The sequence below is a fragment of the Mustelus asterias genome, chromosome 2, assembly GCF_964213995.1.
Source record: "Mustelus asterias chromosome 2, sMusAst1.hap1.1, whole genome shotgun sequence".
Lineage (NCBI taxonomy): Eukaryota > Metazoa > Chordata > Chondrichthyes > Carcharhiniformes > Triakidae > Mustelus > Mustelus asterias.
In genome coordinates this window covers 105,480,520-105,506,550 of record NC_135802.1, presented here as the reverse complement: position 1 = coordinate 105,506,550, position 26,031 = coordinate 105,480,520, and the positions used below count along the sequence as shown (strand labels likewise).

The following is a 26,031-nucleotide window of genomic DNA, read 5'->3' as shown; positions in this document are numbered from 1 at the left end:
TGGCATTTTCTTATGCTTCATAAAACCTATGGTATATTTAAGAATCTTATCCGAAGGACAGAACAATTGCCAAGCAAGCGTTCCATACAAAACCCTCACAGCTGTTGCAAGCATGTTGCAATGTGGAAATAATCAAGTGATCCCTAACACAAAGCAGAAACTAAAGTACATTACACACTGCAGGCTTGAGAGGCTTAATTAGTACAGATAAGGATCCATGAATTACTTTCAGGAACTGACAAGTTTCCACCTAAAATCATATTAAATAAATTTAGACTTTTTAAAGAAATAATTTTGTTTCTGTGAAACTCTCCCCTTGTGTAACTGAAACTGCTTCCCTCTTAAGCAGAAAGCAAACAGCAGAAGGAAAGTTGTGACAAACTTCAACATGCTACTAACATCCAATTTTAAAATGACCAATTTACCAATTGAGAACAACTCCAGGACTTGCATAACAACAGGAAAAGTGGTGAAAATACTCAGCAGTTCAGGCAGCATCTGCGGCAAGAAGAAAAGAGCTAATATCTCAGGTCAAATGAACTTTAATCAGAACCAGGAAAAATTGGAGATATAATAGATTTTAACTAAGTTAAGCTGCAAGGAAAATGTGGAAGATGGAGAAAGAACACCAGGAAGGCCTATGGCACAGTGAAAAGCCAGAGAGCCGTGCTGACAAAACCAATTAGAGTGAAATTGGTATGGTAATACGCAAGTAAATAAACAAAAATTAGGCCTAAAAGGTATAAATGGAAACAGCAGAATCCCCCAACAATTGTTCTCTGAAAAATGGGAAAAGAGGAAATGATGTGAAATGAATGGAGACCAGGAGGGTGTGAAGGGTCTGATTGAAAGACGAGATGCTCTTTGAGCTTTCATTGAGTTTCAACAGTAACAGACCAAGGACATATGCTAGAGTGGGATTGAGGCCAAAAATTAAAATTACATGTGACCGGAAGCCTGGGGTCCCGCTTACAATCTAAATGGAGGTATCACACAAAGCGATCACCCAATCTATGTTTAGTCTTTCCGATGGACAGGAGACTGCATGTCTCCTGAAGAAGGGGCTCAGAGCCTCGAAAGCTTGTGTGGCTTTTGCTACCAAATAAACCTGTTGGACTTTAACCTGGTGTTGTTAAACTTCTTACTGTTGAGCATTGAACAGACGATACTAAATTGACAAAAATACAAGTAAATCTCTTCACCTGGAAGGAATGTTTGCCACCTTGGCCAGTGGGAAGGGAGAAGGCAAAAGGATATGTGTTGCTACTCCTGTACTTGCACATGTGAAAGGAAGTAGACACTGGGGGCGTTTGAGAAATGGACTATGGTCACAGAGGGAACAGAGTGGTTCTGGAACAGTGTAACTTAATTGGGAACTTGGAGACAGTAGGAAGTTCTGGTAAATATTGATAAGTAGAATCTGTAAAAACTGAAGCCTAGTTTAGCAGCTCGACTTAGAACTTTAAAAATTCTGGTAACAGAACTTGCCTGCCAGTGGCAGTTAACTGTCAATCAGTTGCAAGCATTTGTTTCTGAACAGGTGCTAATCACCAGGTCTGGGGCAGGTTAGTCATCACTGGGAACTTGGAAATAGTATAAAGAGCAAGAGGGCCTGAGCAGATTGGTTCTGAACAGAGAAGATCTGGAATGGAATGGTATCTGAACAGAGTGGCTTAATTGGGAATTTGGAGACTGGGGATTCGGCGAAAAGTGAAAACAATAGTATATAAAAACTGAGTAATATAGATAATAAGAATTAAGTTACAACCACAGGAGCTGATCTGTGGGGGAGCAGTGGGGCAGAGCAGAGCACTCCCTACACACTCGGTAGGGAGTGGTTAAGTTGTTTTCTCCACTTTAAAGCTACATTAAGAGTTCCAGCTTTTTGGAAAAAAAACCTTAAATAAATTTCTATTGGGCATAAATTTAATGTAAGGGTCTTTAAGCCGAGGGCTGCATAGCCTACCCCTGCTTCTATTTTCTGTTTCGACGGGGAGCTCAGTCCTGTGTGTTGCACTGCCTACAGCATGTGGGAATTCATAGACACTCCTTGCAGTCTGGATGACTGCGTGTGCGGGAAGTGCCACAGCTTTGACCACCTTGAGCTCCAGTTTCAGAGCTTGAGCATCGGCTCGAGGCACTGAGTACATCTGCGGGGCTGAGAGTTACTTGGGTCGCAAGTTTTTAGACGTGGTCACCCCACAGAGTAAGGAAGTGCAGTCAGAGAGGGAATGGGTGACCACCAAACAGAAGAAGGGAGGCAGTCAGGTAGTTAGGAAGGCCTCAGAGTGCATCTCACTCAAGAACCATTTTTCTATGCTGGAAAATGTGAGACAACAGTTCCTGTGGGAAATGCAGCCAGAGCCAAGTTCACGGCATTGTGGGTGGCTCAGCTGCACAAGGGAGTGGAGTAAAAGTAGACAGAAATAGTGATAGGAGACTCAATAACGAGGGGTGTAGACAGGTGTTTCTGAGGCCACAGACAATGCCTCCCTGGTGCCAGAGTCAGGGATGTTACCAAACAGCTGTAGGGCATGCTGAAGGGAGAGGGCAAACAGAGAGAGATCTTGGTTCACATTGGTACCAACAACATAGGTAGAAAGAGGGATGAGGTCCTACAACAGGAATTTAGGGACCTAGGTAGCGGACTGAAAAGCAGGTCCTCAAAGGATGTAATCTCTGGATTACTCCCAGTGCCATGTGCCAGCGAGTATGGGAATAGGAGGATAGAGCAGATAAATGTGTGGCCAAAGATGTGCGGGTTAGGTTGATTGGCTGTGCTAAAATTGCCCCTTAGTGTCTTGAGATGCGTAGGTTAGAGGGATTAGCGGGTAAATATGTAGGGATATGGGGGTAGGGCCTGGGTGGGATTGTGGTCGGTGTAGACTCGATGGGCCAAATGGCCTCTTTCTACACTGTAGGGTTTCTATGATTCTATGATAAAGAGATGGTGTAGGAAGGAAGAGTTTATGTTCCTGAATTACTGGGTCAATTTCTGGGGAAGATGGGACCTGTACAAGTTGGATGGGTTGCACCTAAACAGCAACGGGACAGGCATTCTTACGGGCAGTTTTGCTACTGCTGTTGAGGGGGGAGGGGTTTGAACTGATTTAGCAGGTGGATGGGATATGGGTGTGATGCACAGCCAAAATATAAAATAAATAACTAGTCAGTCTGGAGGGCAGAGTGATTTTAGACAAGTTAAGGTACAAGGGCAAGGCTGGATGGCATTTATTTTAATGTACAGAGTTTTTCAAGTAAGGCAAGATGAGTTGAGGGTGTTTCTCAACACATGTGAATATGATATTATTGCTATCACAGAGATCTGGTTGAGGGAGGGGCAGGATTGTCAGCTCAATATTCCAGGGTATGGAATCTTCAGGCGAGACAGGGGGGTTGTAAAAGAGGAGCTGGCATCATAATATTGACCAAGGAGTCAATTGCTGCAGTAAGGAAGAATAATATCTCAGAAGGTTTGTCAAATTAGGCCATATGAGTAGAACTTAGAAACAAAAAGGGAGCAATCACAATACTGGGAATGTACTTTAGGCCCCCAGTCAGGGAGAGATAGGAGGGCAGATATGTAGGCAAATCTCTGAGAATAATAGGGTAATAATAGTAGGAGATTTCAACTTCTCCAATCTTAACTGTGATAGTCAAAATGTGAAAGGCTTAGAGGGGGCAGAAGTCTTAAAATGCATCCAGGAGAGCTTTTTATGCCAATAGGCAGAAAGTCTTACAAGAGAGGGCAGGGTGCTGGATCGAGTTTAAGGAATGAAGTGGGGTAAAAGGTAGAAGTTTCAGTGGGGGAGTATTTTGGTGACAGTAACCATAACTCAGTAGGATTTATGGTAGTTATGGAAAGGATGATGTGGAGATGCCGGCGTTGGACTGGGGTAAACACAGTAAGAAGTCTAACTCACATTCTAATCATTATTCATGTAAATTGAGTTTGTGTCTTTGTGCCCTGTTTGTGATCAGAACTCCCACCCACCTGACGAAGGAACAGCCTGTTCCGAAAGCTAGTGGCTTTTGCTACCAAATAAAGCTGTTGGACTTTAACCTGGTGTTGTTAGACTTCTTACTGAGTTATGGAAAGGGACAGAGATGGACCGGTGATAAAGATTCTGAATTTGGGGAGGGCCAATTTTAATAGGATAATACAGAATCTGGGCCAAAGTTAACTGAGAACAGCTGCTTATAGAAAATTCTACATCAGAGCAGTGGGATTCATTAAAACAGAAATAGAGTAGAGGGCCAACATGTTTCTGCGAAAGAGAAGGGTGGGAGCAACAGGTCTAGAGAATCCTTGATGTCAAGAGATATCGGGTTGGGTAAGGGAAAAAAGGGAGTCTTATGGCAGATACCGAGGGCTCAAAATAGCGGAAGCCCTAGATTAGTACAGAAAAAACAAGGGGTTACTTGATAAAGAAATTAGGTAAGTGAATAGGTGACATGAAAAAACACTGGTAGGTAAAATAAAGGAAAATCCAAATGTGTGTTTTATAAGTATATTAAGGGGAGGAGGATGACCAGGAAAGAGTAAGATCCAGTAGAGATCAACATGGCAATTTGTGTGTGGAGCCAGAAATGTAGGTGAGATTTTAAATGAGTACTTTGCATCTGTGTTCACGATGGAGAAGGATGGTACAGAAATCAGGGAGGGGCATTGTGATTTACTTGAACAACTTAACATTGAGAGGGAGGAGGTATTAATGGCTTTAAGGAGCCTAAAAATGGATAAATAACCAGGCCCAGATGAGCTGTATCCTAGGCTGCTGTGAGAGGCGAGAGAGGAAATTCAATGGCTCTGACAATTTTCAAATTTTCTCTGGCCACAGGAGAGGTGATATGGAAATGCCGGCATTGGACTGGGGTAAGCACAGTAAGAAGTCTCTCAACACCAGGTTAAAGTCCAACAGGTTTATTTGGTAGCACAAGCTTTTGGAGTGTCACCCCTTCTTCAGGTGAGTGAGGAGTTGTGTTCATAAACAGGGCATGTCCCGAGGCATGGTACACTGGGGAGACCATGCAGATGCTACGACAACGGATGAATGAACACCACTCGACAATCACCAGGCAGGAGTGTTCTCTTCCAGTCGGGGAACACTTCAGCAGTCACGGGCATTCAGCCTCTGATCTTCGGGTAAGCGTTCTCCAAGGCAGCCTTCATGACACACAACAACGCAGAATCACTGAGCAGAGACTGATAGCCAAGTTGTGCACACATCAGGACGGCCTCAACCAGGATCTTGGGTTCGTGTCACACTATCTGTAACCCCCATGACTCGCCTGGGCTTGCAAAATCTCACTAACTGTCCTGGCTGGAGACAACACACATCTCTTTAACCTGTGTTTAACCCTCTCTCCACTCACATTGCCTGTATCTTTAAGCCTCGATTACCTGTAAAGACTAGCATTCCAATCATTATCTTGTAAATTGAGTTTGTGTCTATATATGCCCTGTTTGTGAACACAACGCCTCACTCACCTGAAGAAGAAGCGACACTCCAAAATCTTGTGCTACCAAATAAACCTGTTGGACTTTAACCTGGTGTTGTGGCACAGGAGAGATGCCAGAGGACTGGAAGACAGCTAATATGGTACCATTGTTCAAGAAGGGAAGTAGGGAAAAACCAGGAAATTACAAGCCAATGAATCTATCTTCAGTGGTAGGGAATCTATTGGAAAGAATTCTGAGGGACAGAATTAATTCCACTTGGGGAGGCAAGGATTAATCAAGGATAGTCAGCATGGTTTTGTCAAAGAGAAATCAGGTCTTACAAATTTGATTGAATTTCTTGAGGATGTAAGTGTGTAGATGAAGGTAGTGCAGTTGTTTTAGTCTACATGGACTTTATTAAGGCTTTTGACAAGGTCCCACATGAGAGGCTTATAATGAATGTAAGAGTCCATGGGATCCAGGGCAAATTGGCAAACTGGATTCAAAATTTGCTTTATGGCAGGAACCAGAAGATGATGGTTGAAGGTTTTTTTGTGACTGGAAGCTTGTGTCCGCAGGGATTGGTGCTGGGTCTTTTGTTGTTTGTAACATACATTAATGATTGGGCCTGAATGTAGGAGGAATGGTAAGTAAGTTCGCAGATGACACAAAAATTGGTGGTGTGGTAAATAGTATGGAGCAAAGCCTTAAGATTACAGGATGATATAGACAGGCTGGTTAGATGGGCAGAACAGTGGCAACTGGGGTTTAACCCTGAAAAACGTGAGGTAATGCAATTTGGGAGGACTAACAAGACAAGGAAATGTACAATTAATGGTCGGACCTTAGGAAGTACAGAGGATCAGAGGGACCTTGGTGTGCATATCCATTGATCTCTGAAGACAGCAGAACAGGTACGGTGGTTAAGAAGGCATATGGGATACTTGCCTTTATTAACCAAGACATTTAATATAAGAGCAGAGAGGTTATGATGAGCTGTATAAAACGCTGGTTAGGCCACAGCTGGAGTTCTGTGTGCAGTTCTAGTCACCACACTAAAGGCAGGAAGTGATTGCACTAGAGAAGATGCAGAGGAGATTCACCAGGATGTTCCTTGGGCTGGAGAGTTTCAGCTATCAAGAGAGACAGGATAGGCTGGGGTTGTTTTCTTTGGAGCATAGGAGGCTAAGGGGGTCCTGATTGAGGTGTATAAAATTATGAGGGGCATTGATAGGGTGGATAGGAATGAACTTTACCTTTAGCAAAGGGGTCAATAACCAGATGGCATAGAATTAGGTTAAGGGGCAGGAGATTTATTGGCAATATGAAGAAACACTTCTTCATCCAGAGGGTGGTGAGAATCTAGAACTCACTGCCTGAAAGGGTGGTGGAAGTGAGAGCATTTAAGTAGTATTTAGATGAGCACTTGAAATGCCATAGCATGCAAAGCTACAGGCCAAATGCTGGAAAATGGGATTAGAATAGATAGGTGCTTGATGGCCGTCACGGACACAATGGGCCAAGGGGCCTGTTTCCGTGCTGTAAAACTCTGAAACAGCTGCTTCAGTATGCTGAAAGTGGAGAGGAGAAATTTGTTTGGTGGTGGCATCATGTTGGAGATGGCAGAAATGTCAGAGAATGATTTGTTGAATGCAGAGAAAGATGGGAAAGTAGGGGAAACTCATCCACCACCTCTAATGCCCCCTGTAAAACAGGAGACAAGTTGGGGCTGGCAGGAAACATAGAAACATAGAAACCCTACAGTGCAGAAGGAGGCCATTCGGCCCATCGAGTCTGCACCGACCACAATCCCACCCAGGCCCTACCCCCACATATTTACCCGCTAATCCCTCTAACTACGCATCTCAGGGACAATTTTTAACCTGGCCAATCAACCTAACCCGCACATCTTTGGACTGTGGGAGGAAACCGGAGCACCCGGAGGAAACCCACGCAGACACGAGGAGAATGTGCAAACTCCACACAGACAGTGACCCGAGCCGGGAATCGAACCCAGGACCCTGGAGCTGTGAAGCAGCAGTGCTAACCACTGTGCTACCGTGCCGCACAGGCAGCAGGCAGGCCACATTCCATATTTACAAGGCTCCCCGTCTTCCAAAATGCTGGCAAAGGAGTGTAACATCCAGCTCCATGTCTCTGGATTACTAGCCAGTAACATAATCACTACGTTACCATACTCAGAATACTACAGTGCAGAAGAGGCCCTTTGGCCCATTGAGTCTGCACTGACACATGAAAGGCCCTGACCTGCCCACCTAATCCCACTTGCCAGCACCTGACCCATAGCCTTGAATGTTATGGCGTGCCAAGTACTCATCCAGGTACTTTTTAAAGATGTGAGGCAACCCGCCTCCACCACCCTCCCAGGCTGTGCATTCCACACCGTCACCACCCTCTGGCTAAAAAAGTTTTTCCTCAAATTCCCCCCTAAACCTCCCACCCCTCACTTTTAACTTGTGTCCCCTCATAACTGACTCTTCAATTAAGGGGAACAGCTGCTTCACCCTGCCCATGCCCCTCATAATCTTGAACACCTCAATCAGGTCACCCCCTCAATCTTCTCTGCTCCAGAGAAAACAACCCAAGCCTATCCAACCTTTCTTTGCAACTTAAATGTTCCATCCCAGGCAACATTTTGGTGAATCTTCTCTGCACCCCTTCCAGTGCGATCACATCCTTCCTGTATTGTGGTGACCAGAACTGCACATAGTACTCCAGCTCTGGCCTCACCAAAGTTCCATACAACTCCATCATAAGAACACAAGAACATAAGAAATAGGAGCAGGAGTAGGCCATCTAGCCCCTCGAGCCTGCCCCGCCATTCAACAAGATCATGGCTGATCTGAAGCGAATCAGTTCCACTTACCCATATTCCTTAATTCCCTTAGTGATCAGAAATCTATCTACCTGTGATTTAAACATATTCAACGAGGTAGCCTCTACCACTTCAATGGGCAGAGAATTCCAGAGATTCACTACCCTCTGAGAGAAGAAGTTCCCCCTCAACTCTGTTCTGAACCGGCCCCCACAGCCTCAAGGCTGTGCCCTCTAGTTCTGGTTTCCCTTCTAAGTGGAAAGAATCTCTCTACCTCTACCCTATCCAGCCCTTTCATTATCTTATATGTCTCTATAAGATCACCCCTCAGCCTTCTAAACTCCAACGAGTACAGACCCAATCTGTTCAATCTCTCCTCATAAGCTACGCTCCCCATCTCCGGTATCAACCTGGTGAACCTTCTCTGCACTCCCTCCAAGGCCAATATATCTTTTCGCAAATAAGGGGACCAAAACTGCACACAGTACTCCAGTTGCAGCCTCACCAGTGCCTTGTATAGTTGCAGCAAGACTTCCCTGCTTTTATATTCTATCCCCCTCGCGATAAAGGCCAACATTCCATTCGCCTTCTTGATCACCTGCTGCACCTGCAGACTGAGTTTTTGCGATTCGTGCACAAGGACACTCAGGTCCCTCTGCACAGTAGCATGTTGTAATTTTTCTCCATTTAAATAATATTCCAATTTACTATTATTTCTTCCAAAGTGGATAACCTCATATTTGCCAACGTTATATTCCATCTGCCAGATCCTCGCCCACTCGCTCAGCCTATCCAAATCTCTCTGCAGACTTTCCGCGTCCTCCACGCAATTCGCTTTCCCACTCATCTTCGTGTCATCAGCAAACTTTGATACCCTACACTCAGTCCCCTCCTCCAGATCATCTATGTAAATGGTAAACAGTTGAGGCCCCAGCACCGATCCCTGCGGCACGCCACTGGTCACCAACTGCCAACCAGAAAAGCACCCATTTATTCCAACTCTCTGCTTCCTGTTAGATAGCCAATCCCCAATCCACGCTAACACTTTAACCCCAACTCCGTGTACCTTAATCTTCTGCAGCAACCTTTTGTGAGGCACCTTATCGAATGCCTTCTGGAAATCTAAAAACACCACATCCACCGGTTCCCCTCTGTCAACCGCACTAGTCACATCTTCATAAAAATCCAGTAAATTCGTCAAACACGACTTTCCCTTCATGAATCCATGCTGCGTCTGCTTGGTCGAACCATTCTTATCCAGGTGCTCTGCTATTTCCTCTTTAATGATGGACTCCAGCATCTTCCCAACTACGGACGTTAAGCTAACCGGCCTGTAGTTACCCGCCTTTTGTCTACTTCCTTTTTTAAACAGTGGCGTGACCTCTCTGCTTTTGTAATCTATGATGTGGAGATGCCGGCGTTGGACTGGGGTAAACACAGTAAGAGTTTCGAAAGCTAATGGCATTTGCTACCAAATAAACCTGTTTGACTTTAAACTGGTGTTGTTAAAACTCTTACTTTGTAATCTAAACCATGATTGATAAAAGCAAGTGTGCCAAATGCCTTTTTCACCATTTTATTAACCTGCCTTTCCACCTTCAGAGATCTATGAACAAACACGCCAACATCCCTTTGTTTTTTGGAACTTCCCAATGTCAAATCTTTCAGAGTATACATCCTTGTCAAATTACTCCGGATAAGAATTTTTTAAAAACTGAAACAATAGAAGTTCCTGATTTCAATTTTTATGCAGTAGTTCAACTGAATTTGTATCACTGCAGTCACCTTAACAGGATGGAAGTCAAACTGTAAAATGATGCTTTTCTCCAATTTCATTAGCTGTTGTGTGGTTTACTTAGCCATGAGCTGCGCAGCACTGTCGGTTTTATCCAAAAAAAAGTTAAATATGCATCTTTGAGTGATGAGTGCTTTTAAAGACAAAACCATAAACCTACTCAAACATAACCCAATATTATCATTGTTTTGAGTATGTTATTACACGTTATGCATCATGTATTTCATTTGGCAATACCTTTCCTCTTATTAAAGTCTGGCTACATTTTCCACCACTTGCCCCACCTAAACTACCACAGTTACTGTGTAATTGAATCATCCTATCAGATCTCACTCTTCCCTTATTCTTTCCACAACTCCATTCTTGTTCAAGCAATTTGCCTGTCTCTTGGCTCACCTTGAAATCCCTTATTGTTTGCCAGCTCCTCAACCCTCACTCCAAGTTTTACCCTGCGATGTCCTCCTTCCTTTGCTCGCTCAACTGCTTCATGAAGTGACTCTTCATTTTCAGCGATTTTTCAATCTACGTCTGAGCCTACCTTGCCCATCTTCCTTGAACTCACTAACCTCTTGCCCTCATTGTAGCCCCTATTCCATATGAACTCCCTGTCTTTATTTATGGTCTCCCACTCAAACTCGTAATTTCCCATGGCCTCGTGGTCTTTGTATTCGTTTTATTCTTAACTGACTGCATCCAATGTCACCTCTAAGCTGTACGACTATCTGAAACTCCCCACACAGGCCACACACACAAGTTGGCTCCTTTAAGTTACATGCCTATGCAGTTGCATAAAAAGATTTAAAGGGCCCTAATGTTTAACCAAATTGCATGCAGATAACTCAAAAAAGCACATTTCTTGTATCTGCCGACTCTTTTCCAATTTCACTTACTGGTGTCTGCTCCTGGAAAAGCTTTCCTTGAAAGTTGCTTGCAACTGTACTATTAAACTCTCAACTGCCTGGACAATCCCCAGTATACTTGCGTCAGTATTATTTACAAAGGAAGAACAAAGAACAGTACAGCACAGGAAACAGGCCCTTCGGCCCTCCAAGCCTGTGCCGCTCCTTGGTCCAACTAGACCAATCGTTTGTATCCCTCCATTCCCAGGCTGCTCATGTGACTATCCAGGTAAGTCTTAAACGATGTCAGCGTGCCTGCCTCCACCACCCTACTTGGCAGCACATTCCAGGCCCCCACCACCCTCTGTGTAAAAAAACATCCCTCTGATATCTGAGTTATACTTCGCCCCTCTCACCTTGAGCCCGTGACCCCTCGTGATCGTCACCTCCGACCTGGGAAAAAGCTTCCCACTGTTCACCCTATCTATCCCCTTCATAATCTTGTACACCTCTATTAGATCTCCCCTCATTCTCCGTCTTTCCAGGGAGAACAACCCCAGTTTACCCAATCTCTCCTCATAGCTAAGACCCTCCATACCAGGCAACATCCTGGTAAACCTTCTCTGCACTCTCTCTAACGCCTCCACGTCCTTCTAGTAGTGCGGCGACCAGAACTGGACGCAGTACTCCAAATGTGGCCTAACCAGCGTTCTACACAGCTGCATCATCAGACTCCAGCTTTTATACTCTATACCCCGTCCTATAAAGGCAAGCATACCATATGCCTTCTTCACCACCTTCTCCACCTGTGTTGCCACCTTCAAGGATTTGTGGACTTGCACACCTAGGTCCCTCTGTGTTTCTATACTCCTGATGACTCTGCCATTTATTGTATAACTCCTCCCTACATTATTTCTTCCAAAATGCATCACTTCGCATTTATCCGGATTAAACTCCATCTGCCACCTCTCCGCCCAATTTTCCAGCCTATCTATATCCTGCTGTATTGCCCGACAATGCTCTTCGCTATCCGCAAGTCCAGCCATCTTCGTGTCATCCGCAAACTTGCTGATTACACCAGTTACACCTTCTTCCAAATCATTTATATATATCACTTATCATTTATATATATTTAGCTCAATGTTATCTTCTAACCTGGCCACCAATCCTGGTATGACACATACCTTTGTTTTCCTCAAATCCAAAAGGTATAGAGTGAATGTATCCATGTTAGCTATCATCACAAGATCTGTATGAACTATGTTAGCTACATCTACTGCTTTCCTCCCTTCCCCATGCTCACTTAAGCCAACCTCCTCTCAGATCGCCAAGAGACTAACCCTGAATTGCATCTCTTTCCCTTTCTAGTTTCTCTCCCATTTACTCAAAGCTCACCTCATCTATGAGAGCTGTCTCTTGCTCACTACAATTCCCATTTTAATTCCTGCCCCTCAAGCTAGTTGACACTGTAAATCGTTCCCTGCTTCAGATATTGTCCAGTTACTTTTAAAATGGCTCTCAGTTCACCTTCACTTTAAATAAAACTATTTAAATTACTCCACAGCCTCATTCCTTTTGCCAGCACGATGGCACAGTGGTTAGCACTGCTGCATCACAGTGCCAGGGACCCGGGTTTGATTCCTAGCTTAGTTCACTGTCTCTGCGAAGTTTGCACATTCTCCCTGTGTCTGCGTGGGTTTCCTCCGGGTGTTCCGGTTTCCTCCCACAGCCCAAAGATGTGCAGGTTAGGTGGATTGGCCATGCTAAATTGCCCCTTAGTGTCTGGGGGACTAGCTAGGGTAAATGCATGGGGTTATGGGGATAGGGCCCAGGTGGGATTGTGATAGGTGCAGACTTGATAGGTCAAATGGCCTCCTCCTACACTGTAGGATTCTATGGTCATAGAATCATAGAAACCCTACAGTGCAGAAGGAGGCCATTCGGCCCATCGAGTCTGCACCGACCACAATCCCACCCAAGCCCTACCCCCACATATTTACCCGCTAATCCCTCTAACCTACGCATCTCAGGAGCAATTTTAACCTGGCCAATCAACCTAACCCGCACATCTTTGGACTGTGGGAGGAAACCGGAGCACCCGGAGGAAACCCACGCAGACACGAGGAGAATGTGCAAACTCCACACAGACAGTGACCCGAGCCGGGAATCGAACCCAGGACCCTGGAGCTGTGAAGCAGCAGTGCTAACCACTGTGCTACCGTGCCGCCCCTATCGTAACCACCACTCCCCCATGTTCCTCTGACTGTGTTCTCTTATGCACTGCTCCTTCCCTTGACCTCATCAGATGGACCATGGCTTCTGCTGATGATCTCAAGCTCTAGAATACCCTCCCTAAAATTCTCCACTTCCTTATCCTATTCCTCTTCAAGGTCCACCTAAAAACCCATCCGATTAACCACTCCTTATGTTCTTTTTTAGCTCAGTGGTCTTTTTTTCATTACACCTGTGTGAAGCTTTTTGAAATGCTTTGTGCAATAAATGGTTACTGTTCTCGTTTTATCTTCCACCACTCTATTGTCTTCTACAATTTGGCCAAAACATTGTGGTTGTACTCGCAAAGTACAACTTCTATAAATCCAGAATAAATATACCAAAATCTGTATTTTGAGAATTTGTTCCACTAGCCTCATTTCTACAGAAGTGATTCTTACCCGATAATTATTCATTAATATGGCTAACCATGGCTTCACTGATTGCATAAAATCCTTCAAAAGATGTTTCTCCACTGTTGATCCATCATGGAAGGTCAGATTTCCCACATGAATTGAGTTTCGCACTTCAGGTTGTGATAAATAGGCATCATAGTAAACTTGATCCAAAGGCTCCTGTTAAATATAAGATTATTGTTATGAATGGTTAGTGACCATTAACACTTGGAGAAATCCAAACAGTTTGTTTTAGTCAATAGAACTATGCCACAAGGTATCTCGTTTTTAAACAAAAACACAACATTTATTGTATATAAAAACTGAAACAAAACAAGCAGTTTAACAGTATGGTTCATAACTATGTATGTTATGCACTCAGGTTTACTTCTTACTTCCCCTAAGAATTTTGTTTATAAGATACAGCAATCTTAAAAGCTATTTACTTCAATAGGGACTATCCGTGTAAGTATGCCAGAGTCCTCTGGAGGCTACTGTAGAAATATAGAAAATGGAAGCAGGAATAGATCATTCGGCCCTTCAAGCCTACTCTGCCATTCAATATTATCATGGCTGATCCTCTATCTTAGAACCATAGAACCCCTACAGTGCAGAAGGAGGCCATTCGGCCCGTCGAGTCTGCACCGACCACAATCCCACCCAGGCCCTACCCCCACATATTTACCTGCTAATCCCTCTAACCTACGCATCTCAGGACTCTAAGGGGCAATTTTTAACCTGGCCAATCAACCTAACCCGCACATCTTTGGACTGTGGGAGGAAACCGGAGCACCCGGAGGAAACCCACGCAGACATGAGGAGAATGTGCAAACTCCACACAGACAGTGACCCGAGCCGGGAATCGAACCCAGGACCCTGGAGCTGTGAAGCAGCAGTACTAACCACTGTGCTACCGTGCCGCCCACTACTTCTACTTCAATGTCATACCCCCGCACACTCCCCATATCTCTTGATGCCTTAAGAGTCTAGAAACTGATCTCTTCTTAAATATATTCAGTGACTTCACCCCCACAGCCTTCTGTGATAGAGAATTCCACAGGTTCACCACCCTCTGAGTGAAGAACCAACACAGGCACTATTTCCATGAGCATCTCCTTTAGCACCCTTGTATGTAGATTATCAGGCCCTGTGGATTTATCAAAGGCAATTTTGAGCCCTCAGTCTCCCTTTTTGGGAATGGCAGCACCCGCTCAAAATCTGGAGAGCGCAATTTGCACCGGCAAGTTTCTGAGTTCCGATCTTACTGGCCCCTCACCGGTGGAGTGGTGCGAAATGTGCAGCAGGACCACATTAGCATTTCATTAGTGACATTATGGGCATTTCCCTCCCCCCCGCTCCCCCCCACCACCGGATATTCAGTAGGTGCCGACGTGATGTCATGCCAACAGCATTTACAACACCTAGACGTAAACCTGTCGTGGGGTCCTCCCTGCGGCCTAAAAGTGAGTATAGCTCCCGGGAGAAAGGGACATGGACAGGAAATGGCCTGGCAATGCCCCCGGCACTGCCCCTTGGTACTAGTTGGCACCATATCTTTGCCAACCTGGCTGTGCCAACCTGACAAGTGCCAACCAATGCCAGGGGCTTGGCTTCATTGGGAGCCTCATGGGGGAGGGGGGAATTCATTCAGATTTGATTATGGGCCGAGAATGGATGGTGGAACAGGGGATGCCATCGATGGCCCTTGGTGGGGGATGGGGCAAAAGATTGGTGGTGAGAGAAGTGCCGACTCTGATCGGGGTCGGGAGGGAGGCCGATGAGACCTCTGTGGTGGGCTGGGGGAGAAGTTTACTCAGGTTCTGATTGGGGCGCCCTTTAAAGATGGTGCCCCGGTCTCTGTGCAGTTGGGTTTTGCTGGTGTATTTAGGCCCCACCCCCTGTATGATGGTGTGAAACATGTCCCTTTGGTTTATTTTGCAGAGTGTCCTAAGATCTGAGAGAAAACCGATCAGTTTCTCTGGAGAGAAACTTGCCAGTTTTCTCACTGGAAACAACATTCTGCCATTTTTTAGTAAACTGCCCCCCCCCCCCATTAGCTTTCAGTCCTATTAATTTCTCAGTAATATTTTTTAGTAACACTAATTTCCTTCAATTCCTAATTCTTACGAGACAATTGGTTGCTTAGCATTTCTGGGAAATTATTTATATCTTCCTCCATGTAGCTAGAACAAAAGCAGTTGTTTAATTGCTCTACATTTCCTTATTCTCCATTATAAATTCTCCCATTTTAGACTGTAAAGGACCTACATTTGTCTTCACTAATTTTTTTCCTTTTACGTACTTATACTATACTGCTCCCAATCCTCAGACTTGCCACTTTTTCCAGCAAACTTATATGACTTATTTTTGTACTTTGGCCCTATTTACTGCTGGCCCTTGTTTCCTCTGCCTTCCACTTTTGCTCTCTACTTCTCTGTCTTTCATGTATATCTTTGCTGCCCTCTCTTTTGGCTCCCCAGTGAGCTTCCCATCCCTTGCCACTCTAGTTTTAATTCTCCTCAGTTCAGCTATTCTTGGATGTAGAACTTAATTTACCATCTTTTGGCCATTGATGCTTCAATCCCTTGTTCTTGGTACTTTTCTAATACGTCCAAGATAATCTACTGGTTTCTTTCTTTGCCACAAGACTCTGTGGGGACCACTATAGATTTTTTAAATTAGGTGATCTTCCAGTTTCTGTTCCCTCACAAAATTGAAATTGAGATTAAAGTCTCACCCACATTCCATATGGTGAATGATGAAGTTAGTTGCTTAGTCTGCTTACAGTGCAGGTCTATCTAACTTTACTTTGGATATCTTTTTTTGGTGCAATTCAATTTGACACACCAATTTCAAGCTGCAACCACTACTTGGATAGTTCTGCATCTCTTTATATAGCTTTAACTAGTTTCAGTCTTCCCAGAAGTTTTGGTTTCCAAATCTCAGGTTCAGTTTTTATTTCCTTAGAAACTGGGATGGTCAATTTCCATTCTATGTTTCCTTTTTCTGTTTCCATTTCAGTTTCTGTTTTCAGTGAAGTCATGCATTGTTTAAGTTTCTTCCACCAGCTGTTTTATAGCTCAATCTCTTCTATTCTAATATTTTAATTGCAATAATCTCCCAGCTTGTTTACATTGCATTTACCCCATTTTCTACAGCTAAAACTTGAATTCTTAAAAGTACAATTTATATGCTAAAATTGAAAGGTATATTCTGAAATGCATGAACCATAAAGTAACATCATGCAATTATCAAGTAATCTCATGTTCACAGATTTTAAAATCCTGTAAGGTATATTAAGTTTAGTTAAAGGCAAGGATTAAGCATTTCAATATTTTCACTTTGAATACTCTTCAACTTAATAGACATTTGTTAGAAAATTCCAATTTGCAAATTGCAAGGGAAAATCACCTCTGCAGCAAAGTGTCCTCGTCCCACTCACCACCATCACTTGAAACACTCTAACGTTCAAGGATATGGGACAAGAGATGGAAAATGGGATTAGCGCAACTTTAGTGGTAGTTATTGTCAGTGCAAAGGGCCTTTTCTGCACTGTATGACTCTATGATCATCAGCCCCCCGCCGCTAACCCTGCTCCAACTTCCCTCTTCCCCTTCCCACCCTCCAATCTCCAACCTCCCAGCTTTTCTCTACCTTTCCTGTTTGACTTCTTCTGGCTTCCCATGTTCTCCCTCTGTACTGGCCCATTTATCTTATCCTCCAACTCCACTTGATTTGAAGACTGCACTTGGCTTTTCATGACCATGTGCAACCCACAGGAGAACAATTGACATTCATAGAAAATATAGATGGTAAAAGAAATTTGATTTTAACATTTGCACATGATCATCCAAGAATAATTTCTTGTAATATCACTGCAATGTTTGCACTTGTCAACATTACTTTTGCTCAGATATTATAACATTTATATGGCATCATTCCTTCATTAGATGGTCTCAGTTTAGAAATTAAGGATGTAAGGGGTTAAAAAAATTACAAGCTGCTGCACATTATCAGCTTAGTAATAGATCATAACATATTTTATTACAGTCGCATTTTTGACCCATCAAAATATTTTATTCTGCAAGTAAACTAAACAGTGCAACGTAATTTGTAAATGTGGCAGAAAACAAAATATATATTTTTTTAAATGCAGCAAATGTTTGAATACTATGAAACATTCAAACTGCCACAAGTTCCACTTTTCACAAGTATGATTCAAAAATGTCAGAAACAGAGCTGATGTAAATGATGGAGTCAGTTCATCGGCTTCAGCTTTTAATTCCTTGGCAGTGAATCAGTAGGGTTCCAGAGTACTAATCTTGCTGAAGGACTGTTACATTGGATGTGTTATGTTGGCAGTTTGCTCAGTGTTATATGGGTGTCAGTATGTTCCCCCAAGATTCCACACACCACTCACCAAACACTTTTCAGTTTCTGGTCTTCAGAAGTTGGAAATTAGGCACATCCCAAGATGGTAACAAAATAGAATTGGAGGAAAAGGTGCCATGGTATTCTGACAACCTTTGTCACCTAATTGTAGGATGGATATTATTGCTCAAGATGATTCAAAGGATTCCCCCCTCCCCCCCCCTCCGTGTGCTCAGCATCTCATTTTACAGGCACATTGGTACAGGGCCAAGAAGAGTTTGCCTGCCAATCTTTTTAGCCTGGGAGTGGGACTTAAAGGGGTGTAGAATGTTTTAGTGCTAGTTATTTCCAAAGCATGTTCCCAATTTCTACTGCAGTGAATAAATTTTAGGAATAAAGCTGGGCATCAGTCAACAACTGGTAATCTTTATGCACTACCTAAGGGCCTTTTTCCTTACTATATACCTCTGACTACCTGTGAAAGACAAGCATTCTGTGCACTGTGTTAAAGAGAACAGCTTTAATTGTAACATTAAAAGCATATTGGTACTATGCAAGGTGTTTGGTGGACTGCATATGGAGTATTGTGTGCAGTAACCATCAAAACGATATTGGTCTAGATATTGCAGTCTGCGGGGAACGAATGGTGCTAGCCATTCATTACACTGACACTGGTCCACAGACTTCCAATGTTTTTTTCACTGGAACCTGCTGTGAATAGAAACATATTTTGGTACAGTAGCCTGTACAGAGGTCTGAGACCTGTGTAAACTGGGAAAGCAACTGTGTAACTCCTTAACCAATTTGATTGACATATTATTCCTGAAGCATGCAAAGTCTGAAGCAGGATGTGTAAGTTAGAATAGCTTTTTCAATGTAAAATTCATGACAGAAAATAAAATAAAGAGAGGAGAAATAGGGGGATTAAGAGAAAGATAAAAGAGACAAAAAGGAAAAATTATTTTTTTAATCTCTAAAGATAACTGAATTTTGAAGGAATGAAATTCCAAGATAAAAGCAAACTCCTGCGGAAGCTGGTATCTGAAAAAACAACTGAAAATGCTGGAAAATTTCAGCAGGTCTGACAGCATCTGTGGAAAGAGAATAGAGCCAACGTTTCGAGTCTGGATAGCTCTTCGTTAGAGCTCTATTCTCTCTGCACATATGCTGAGAGATTGGCTGTGATTTTCTAGCATTTTCTGTTTTTGTGATGAAATGAAACTCCAGGTTGTTTAATTTTTAAGTCTAGAGGCCAGGATGTTCTGGCCCCACTGTGGCAGAACCCACCCTGGAGGAATGCAACAGGCCAGCCAAAACCCCACCAGTTTTTGACGGAACTGAATGATCCTGGCTGTGGCCAGTGCCAGGAAATACCACTCAGAGATTAAGACTTAAAATAGAGCAACTCAGACAGCAGGTTGCTGATTTTGTAAGTACTAACTTACACTAAAGTATTATAATATTAGTGGAGTGGATAATAGGTTCTGTGCACTGCAGTAGGTTTCATGAACTATAGTTTTATGGTTGATTATCACACTAAGAATTTTTCAGATGTACGAATGGTTATACTTTAGAGATATTTTACTCAAGTGTCTCATGCTATGCCACAATACTACCCGGATGCAAAATGCCATCAGGTAATTTTTTATACATCCTTCTCAGTTCCTCCACTGAAATGCAAAGATCTTGTAAAATGCACAAAGCTGATAAGAAGGTCTTTAAGATTCCAGTCACTCACTGTGCACTGTAGAAAATTGTAATAGTTGGTACATCCTGTGGCATTCTTGTAGAAGGACGGATATTTAACTGTGTCACCATTCATCAAAGTATCAAACACCTAAAGGAGAGTAATAAATGCAGAAAATATGAAACAGGAAAATAGGAAATATTGTCAGCTGTATATCAAAATTAATTATGTATTTCTAAAGTAGAAATAGGTTCAATAGGGTCATAGGTTCAAGGTGGGGTGGGGGGGGGGGGGGGGGGGGAGGTTTGACACGGGTATCAGAAGGATGTATTTTACACAGAGAGGCCTGGAATGCGCTGCCGGGCAAGGTGGTGGAGGCGGACACACTGGGAACGTTTAAGACTTATCTAGATAGCCACATGAACGGAGTGGGAATGGAGGGATACAAAAGAATGGTCTAGTTTGGACCAGGGAGCGGCGTGGGCTTCAAGGGCCGAAGGGCCTGTTCCTGTGCTGTATTGTTCTTTGTTCTAGAACTGAAATTTTATCAAATATATAAAGTCTTGATTTTCTAAAATATGATAACAGGGGCAAACAATTGTCAAAAGGTTCCTGGGTGGCTCTTTGAGTAAATATATCATGTTGCGTGGAAGAAACAAGTCGCAGCAAACCAAGAGGTTCCAGAATTGACCATTGGACTTCATTAGATGGTCTCAGTTTAGAAATTAAGGATGTAAGGGGTTAAAAGTGACATCAATGTATCAGGTTAAGGAGAAAGAGCGAGCCAGGGTTCCCACTCCTGAGATTTATACGACAATCCTTGCCATAAACTGTAAGGATGATGACTCAGAGCAGGTTCCAGTTACATATAGTCATTTGACATGCTTACCGTTACTGAGTTGCTTGTATCCCCTAAAGATCTTGTTCTCAGGGTATTGCAATGTCTCTTGTAAAGGAGCATTGTATTTGTGAATCTTAGCATGTTATACCACAGAATCAATCAAGTCAATGCCAGATTCTGTCAAAAAGAAGCATTTCTTCTCATTAAGATCTCCCTACCTACAGCATAATTTGAAATAAATAATCCCACCTACAAATTTTGACACATTATGGAATAAATCAACCCTCATATTAACCTCCAGGAATAAAAAGTATGCTAATTCCTCTTCTGGAAATGCAAATGCTCCCTGACTATCCGGTAACTGATGTTTGTTGGCCTTTTAACTAAAAGCAGCTGTAACACATATCTATTCTATGGTATTTCAAGTGGCATAATGTTTACACTATTTGAAATATAAGCAATACTTAACACATGCAGAGATAAATGCAAAGATAATTACTTTAATTTGCTATAGGAAACTATTATTTTGCATGTGGTTTATGATTAAAAGAGGAACAATCTCATATAATTGCTTTGATTAACATTGTAAGGAACAGTTTACCTGAAGGATTTAGATAGAGAAAATAAAAAGAATCTGTTTCCAAAGGCTGAAAGTCTATAACTAAAGGCACAGACCAAAGATGGTTGCAAAAAAATCAGAGGCGATATGTGACAACTTTTTTTTAAGTTTAGGATTTTGATATGATGATTGATACAGATTCAAGAGTAGCTTTCAGAAGGGAACTAGAGGGAAAAAAATACAGGGATATGGGGTAGTGAGGGGATTGGGACTAACTAGACTGCTCTTTGAAAATGCTAAAAATAGGTTCATTTGATGCTGCAGGTTTTTAAAATTCTATAAATGACACAAGTTCAAAAAAAGGCCTTCTTAAGCAACGAAACATATTGGGTGCGATTTTACCACCTCGCTGTGCTTGATGAACTGGGAAAATAGGATACAAGGCTAAAAATCCGATTGGCGCACGATGCGAAATGGTTTGCTACCTTCCTGACTCCTTTAAAGTGGCGCGAACCATTTCTTAGGCTTCCCAAGAGATTGACTGGATTTCAATATCATTAGGGAGTTCAGTACACATGCTCCTCCCTTCTCAGATGCTTCCCACCTCTCCGACAGGATGTCACGCTGGCGCGATTCAGTACAACTCTGCGCTACCGCAGACCTGCTGAGCTGGTCATGCTATGGGGCTTGGGAGGCCATCGAAACACCCTAGTGGTCAGGGGCATTGGTGGACAGTGGTTGTCAGGCATTGCTCCCCTGGTGGTGCCCACCAAACACCCCAGCAGTGCCTACCAGGTACCCCAGCAGGGGACATCAGACACCGCTAATGTGCCAGAGGCAGTGCCGGGGAGTGGGGCCTGGGTGGGGACAATGACACTGAGGGCACTGAGGACTATACAGAGGTGGATCGTGAAGGGGATCATGACGGGGGTATGTCAGGGGGCAGCCAGGGGATCCATCAGGGGAGCCCTGATGCCACAATGTGGCAACCCATGTTGGGGTGGGGGAGAATATGCCGCCAATGGATCTGATATCGGGGGGTGGGAGGGGGTCTCCCAGTGCACCATGAGATCGGGGTGCCCTTGTGAAATGGCAGCTGAGCACTCTGAATTTGGCTCTGCCGTCATGCCTAGGCTCTGCCCCCCCCCATACTGCGCCAAGCTCCCAACTCTCCAAAGAAGTGACTGACTGTTGAAAGACTGTGATACGGAGCACGCCTGAGAAACTGGCACAGTTCAACCATGTTTCTCACTGTTATGACAGAAATTTGGGGGGAAAATTCCACCCATTTTTCCAGCAAAATACCATCCTGTAAATACATATCTATAGTGAATACTTCTACAGATACCACCTGTAAGCAGCTTACAGTGTAAGCCAAACATTTAACCTAGTCCATCATTTCTGGTTAAGTCAGCAAACCAAATTTTTAATAAACTCCCATTAACAGAAGGTAATGGGAGTGACCAAAAATCTGGCCTGTTTTGAGACAGGGTATGTCCATGAAATAAAATAGCATAAATCTGGCCTTTAAAATATGTAGAGATTATAGCTTATTATGGCTTATGGTTAAAATCAAAGTTTGAAGGGATCAGAAACGATTCTCTGTTTGGAGATTTATTAATAAATCTTTGCCTGAGCAAATGTCCTCTTTAAACAAAGGTTCTATAGGGTCCAATAACTGATGTGCATTTCAACACCCAGGCGTGTATACATTCATAATATTTCACTTGTATAAGAAAAATCTGTTGATTGCTGGACAAACATAAACACATAAGTGAATGGTTAAATGAACACATGAAGGAAGTGAATCAAGCAGAATAGGAAGTTCTCAGTCGTGTTAGAGGGAAGCTTGAGGTAAGAGTGCTACAATTAGCACCAAAGTCACCGAGTTCGAGAAAGGATAAAACATTGGCAATTTTCCCTCCCCAGATTCTGTAAAAGTTAGGTGAAGATAAAATCAGGGTTAGCTGCAATGCATCCCACAGCCCAATGTTAAACATGATGGGGTTGTGAAGGACAGCAGATACCTGTGAAACTACAGAATGAGGAGATACAGCAGAAAACTGGGACAGAAATAACAGTGGGGAAGGGAAATACTTATTTTGCAGTGGAAATAAATGGTGTTACCAAATGCAGATGTCAATGAAATACTTCATAATGTCTGCATCATAAGTAGTTAATAAACAGAGTTATTGTGAGAGTTCATGAACTACAGGCATATTACAAAATTGTGGAGTTGTTGCAAGAGAATAATAAACATCCTGGTATAATAACTTGTTCAGTTCATTGGAACTTAGTCAAACAAAGAATTGTGTCAGTTCAGGAAGTAGAAATGATCCAACTGAGTGAACTGCAAGGGTAGTTCGACAGCTCAGTATGATTTTGTAGAGATGATTGTCACCACATTTGTGGTAATAAATAGCACACTGAACTAGAAAAGGAAAGGCTGCCTATCAATAGAATAGGATTTAACTCAAGTTACTCTTATTTCTGCAGGAACAAGGAACATTTAATCAGAACTTTTGATTCATAACATTAGATTACAATATTAAATCATTTTCCGTATGCCTTTCAGTTGTCATTAACTCACTGATCTAGTGACAAGTTTAGGCGAGTACAAAAGGATTCCACTTTGCACACTAACATATAATTCAGAATTATTCTGTTGAAAAGCACAAGTTGTATTACATTTTGAAAAGGTTTGGAAAGGGAGAGCATTCATTCGAATATCAGAACACTGATTGCTTTTAAGCTGAACAACATGCCATCAAGCAACAAACTTCTGACCTCCCATCATGCTCTCCACTGACCCTCACACTACTCAGATGTTTCCAATTTTAAGACCAAGACCAAGCCTCTGGTACATACTTCAAAGGCTTCCACCCATTTCTTCTGTTGGATGTAACGCACTCCTATGTCTGTCTGATGCTGGACGTACTGCTTTTGTTTCTCATCGATGATCCCAATCTGGTACATGAACTCCGCATAACCACCTAACATCTGTGGAACAGACACACAACAAAGGAGTAACTTTGTTGCCTTACAAAAATTCAATTTCAGAATTTGAAGAGCGATTTTTCAAAGTCAAAGGCTGCAATCAGCGTGGTCAGTGAGGTATAATTTAAAGCAATCTAGTAGTTACTGGCAAGATGAACATATGGTAAAAATTAGCGTCTTGAAGTTATGAGGAAGTAGTCTGAGAACTGACTTCCTTTTATCATGATAAAACTAAATTACAACTCAAGCATTCTGCTTAATTTATAACAAAGCCACTTACTACTTCGGGATCACTCAGTCCATCGCCAATGGCCATTCCCTTGAAGTTGATCTTTACTTTGGCAGTCGGATTGTGGATATGGATATAGTAACCAATTGCAGGCACGTACTTTCCAGCATAGGACTGAAGATGTTCACATATTAAAAGACACATATGTAAGGACTTCAGTAAAACATGTTTATTCCGTTCACAACCTCACTATTTACATTGATGTTCCTAACTCCCTATATTCCTGTAATAAAGTTAATGCTTTTAAAAGAAAGTCCAATAGATATTATGTAAATTAACATTAAGAATACACAATTCTCCAGTAGCTTTTAAAACTTTGAAAACAGACTGAAGTGAAAGCAGAAAAAAATGCTGCCATGGACATGTTAGAACAAAATTACAACATTCAATAACAAGGCCACAGTTAGATATTAAGCTGCCTATGCTGTTGATATATATATTTCTTATATCACAAGGTAACGACGAGATTGGAGGCAAACTTCAGAAACTCACTCCAGTGCCCACAGCTCCCTTGTGACATTTGGCTTCCGAAAGCTTGTGTGCCTTTTGCTACCAAATAAACCTGTTGGACTTTAACCTGGTGTTGTTAAACTTCTTACTGTGTTTACCCCAGTCCAACGCCGGCATCTCCACATCATATCAAAATTTGACAGGGAATGTTGACATATCATAATACAGTGGTAAATGTTGACAGAAAAATGATCAAAAGTTGTGGACCCTACCTAAGATCTTTAATAAAATATTGATGTGTATATACATATATATATATATATTCAAAATACAATCTCTGTCTGGGAATGAGCAATTTCTCCCCCAGAGGGGGTGCAGAGGAGATTCTCTGGTTTTGTTCCCCAGAATTAGATCCAGCACTTCACTGTTCCTTGTTTGACCTTCTACATATTGACATGAAATGCATTCAGCAGAGCTCTTTAAGAAATCCATCCTCTGCAAATCCTCTAGACCCTTTACAGCATGACTATCCCAATTAATGAAATCCCATATTATTATTATTTTTACATACCCCAGTGAATTGTCTACATATCTGCCCCTCTATTGCCCGCTGACTGTTTGGGGGCCTATAATGCACTCCCAGTAATGTGATTGTCCCCTTTATACTCTTAAGATCTACCCACAAAACCTAATTTGAAGACCCTGAAGATTATGGGCAGCACAGCGGCAATGAGCAGCACGGTGGCCCTGTTGCCTCTCAGTGCCAGGGACCTGGGTTTGATTCCCAGCTTGGGTCATTGTCTGTGCGTAGTTTGCACATTCTTCCTGTGTCTGCGTGGGTTTCCTCTGGGTGCTCCGGTTTCCTCCCACAGGGTAGGTTTACATTAACACTGTAATGAAGTTACTGTGAAAATCCCCTAGTCACCACACTCCGGCACTTGTTTGGGTACACTGAGGGAGAATTTAGCATGGCCAATGCACCCAACCAGCACATCTTTCGGAAAGATGTGCAGGTTAGGTTGATTAGCCGTGCTAAATTAACCCTAGTGTCAGGGGTTTAGCAGGGTAAATATGTGGAGTTACGGGAATAGGGCCTGGGTGGGTCCACCGATTGTGGTAGGTGCAAATTCGATGGGCCGACTGGCCTCCGTCTGCACTGTAGGGATTCTATGATGATTCTATGATATCGCCCATCTGACTGCAATAACTGACTACTTAATTAATAATGCAACACCACCTCCTCCTGTCTCACCTGAAG

At 42.9% G+C, this 26,031-nt stretch overlaps 1 protein-coding gene across 1 annotated transcript in view; it reads right to left on the bottom strand.

Moving 5' to 3' along the window:
- Positions 1 to 26,031, bottom strand: part of cpvl (carboxypeptidase vitellogenic like) — a 93,921-nt gene that overhangs the window by 24,985 nt on the left and 42,905 nt on the right. The window contains exons 8-11 of the mRNA XM_078239746.1: positions 24,315 to 24,437; positions 23,906 to 24,037; positions 19,689 to 19,787; positions 13,586 to 13,759 (exon numbers count right to left, since the gene is read on the bottom strand). Coding sequence (XP_078095872.1) covers positions 13,586 to 13,759; positions 19,689 to 19,787; positions 23,906 to 24,037; positions 24,315 to 24,437 — 528 coding nt within the window. The remainder of the gene's footprint in view (positions 1 to 13,585; positions 13,760 to 19,688; positions 19,788 to 23,905; positions 24,038 to 24,314; positions 24,438 to 26,031) is intronic.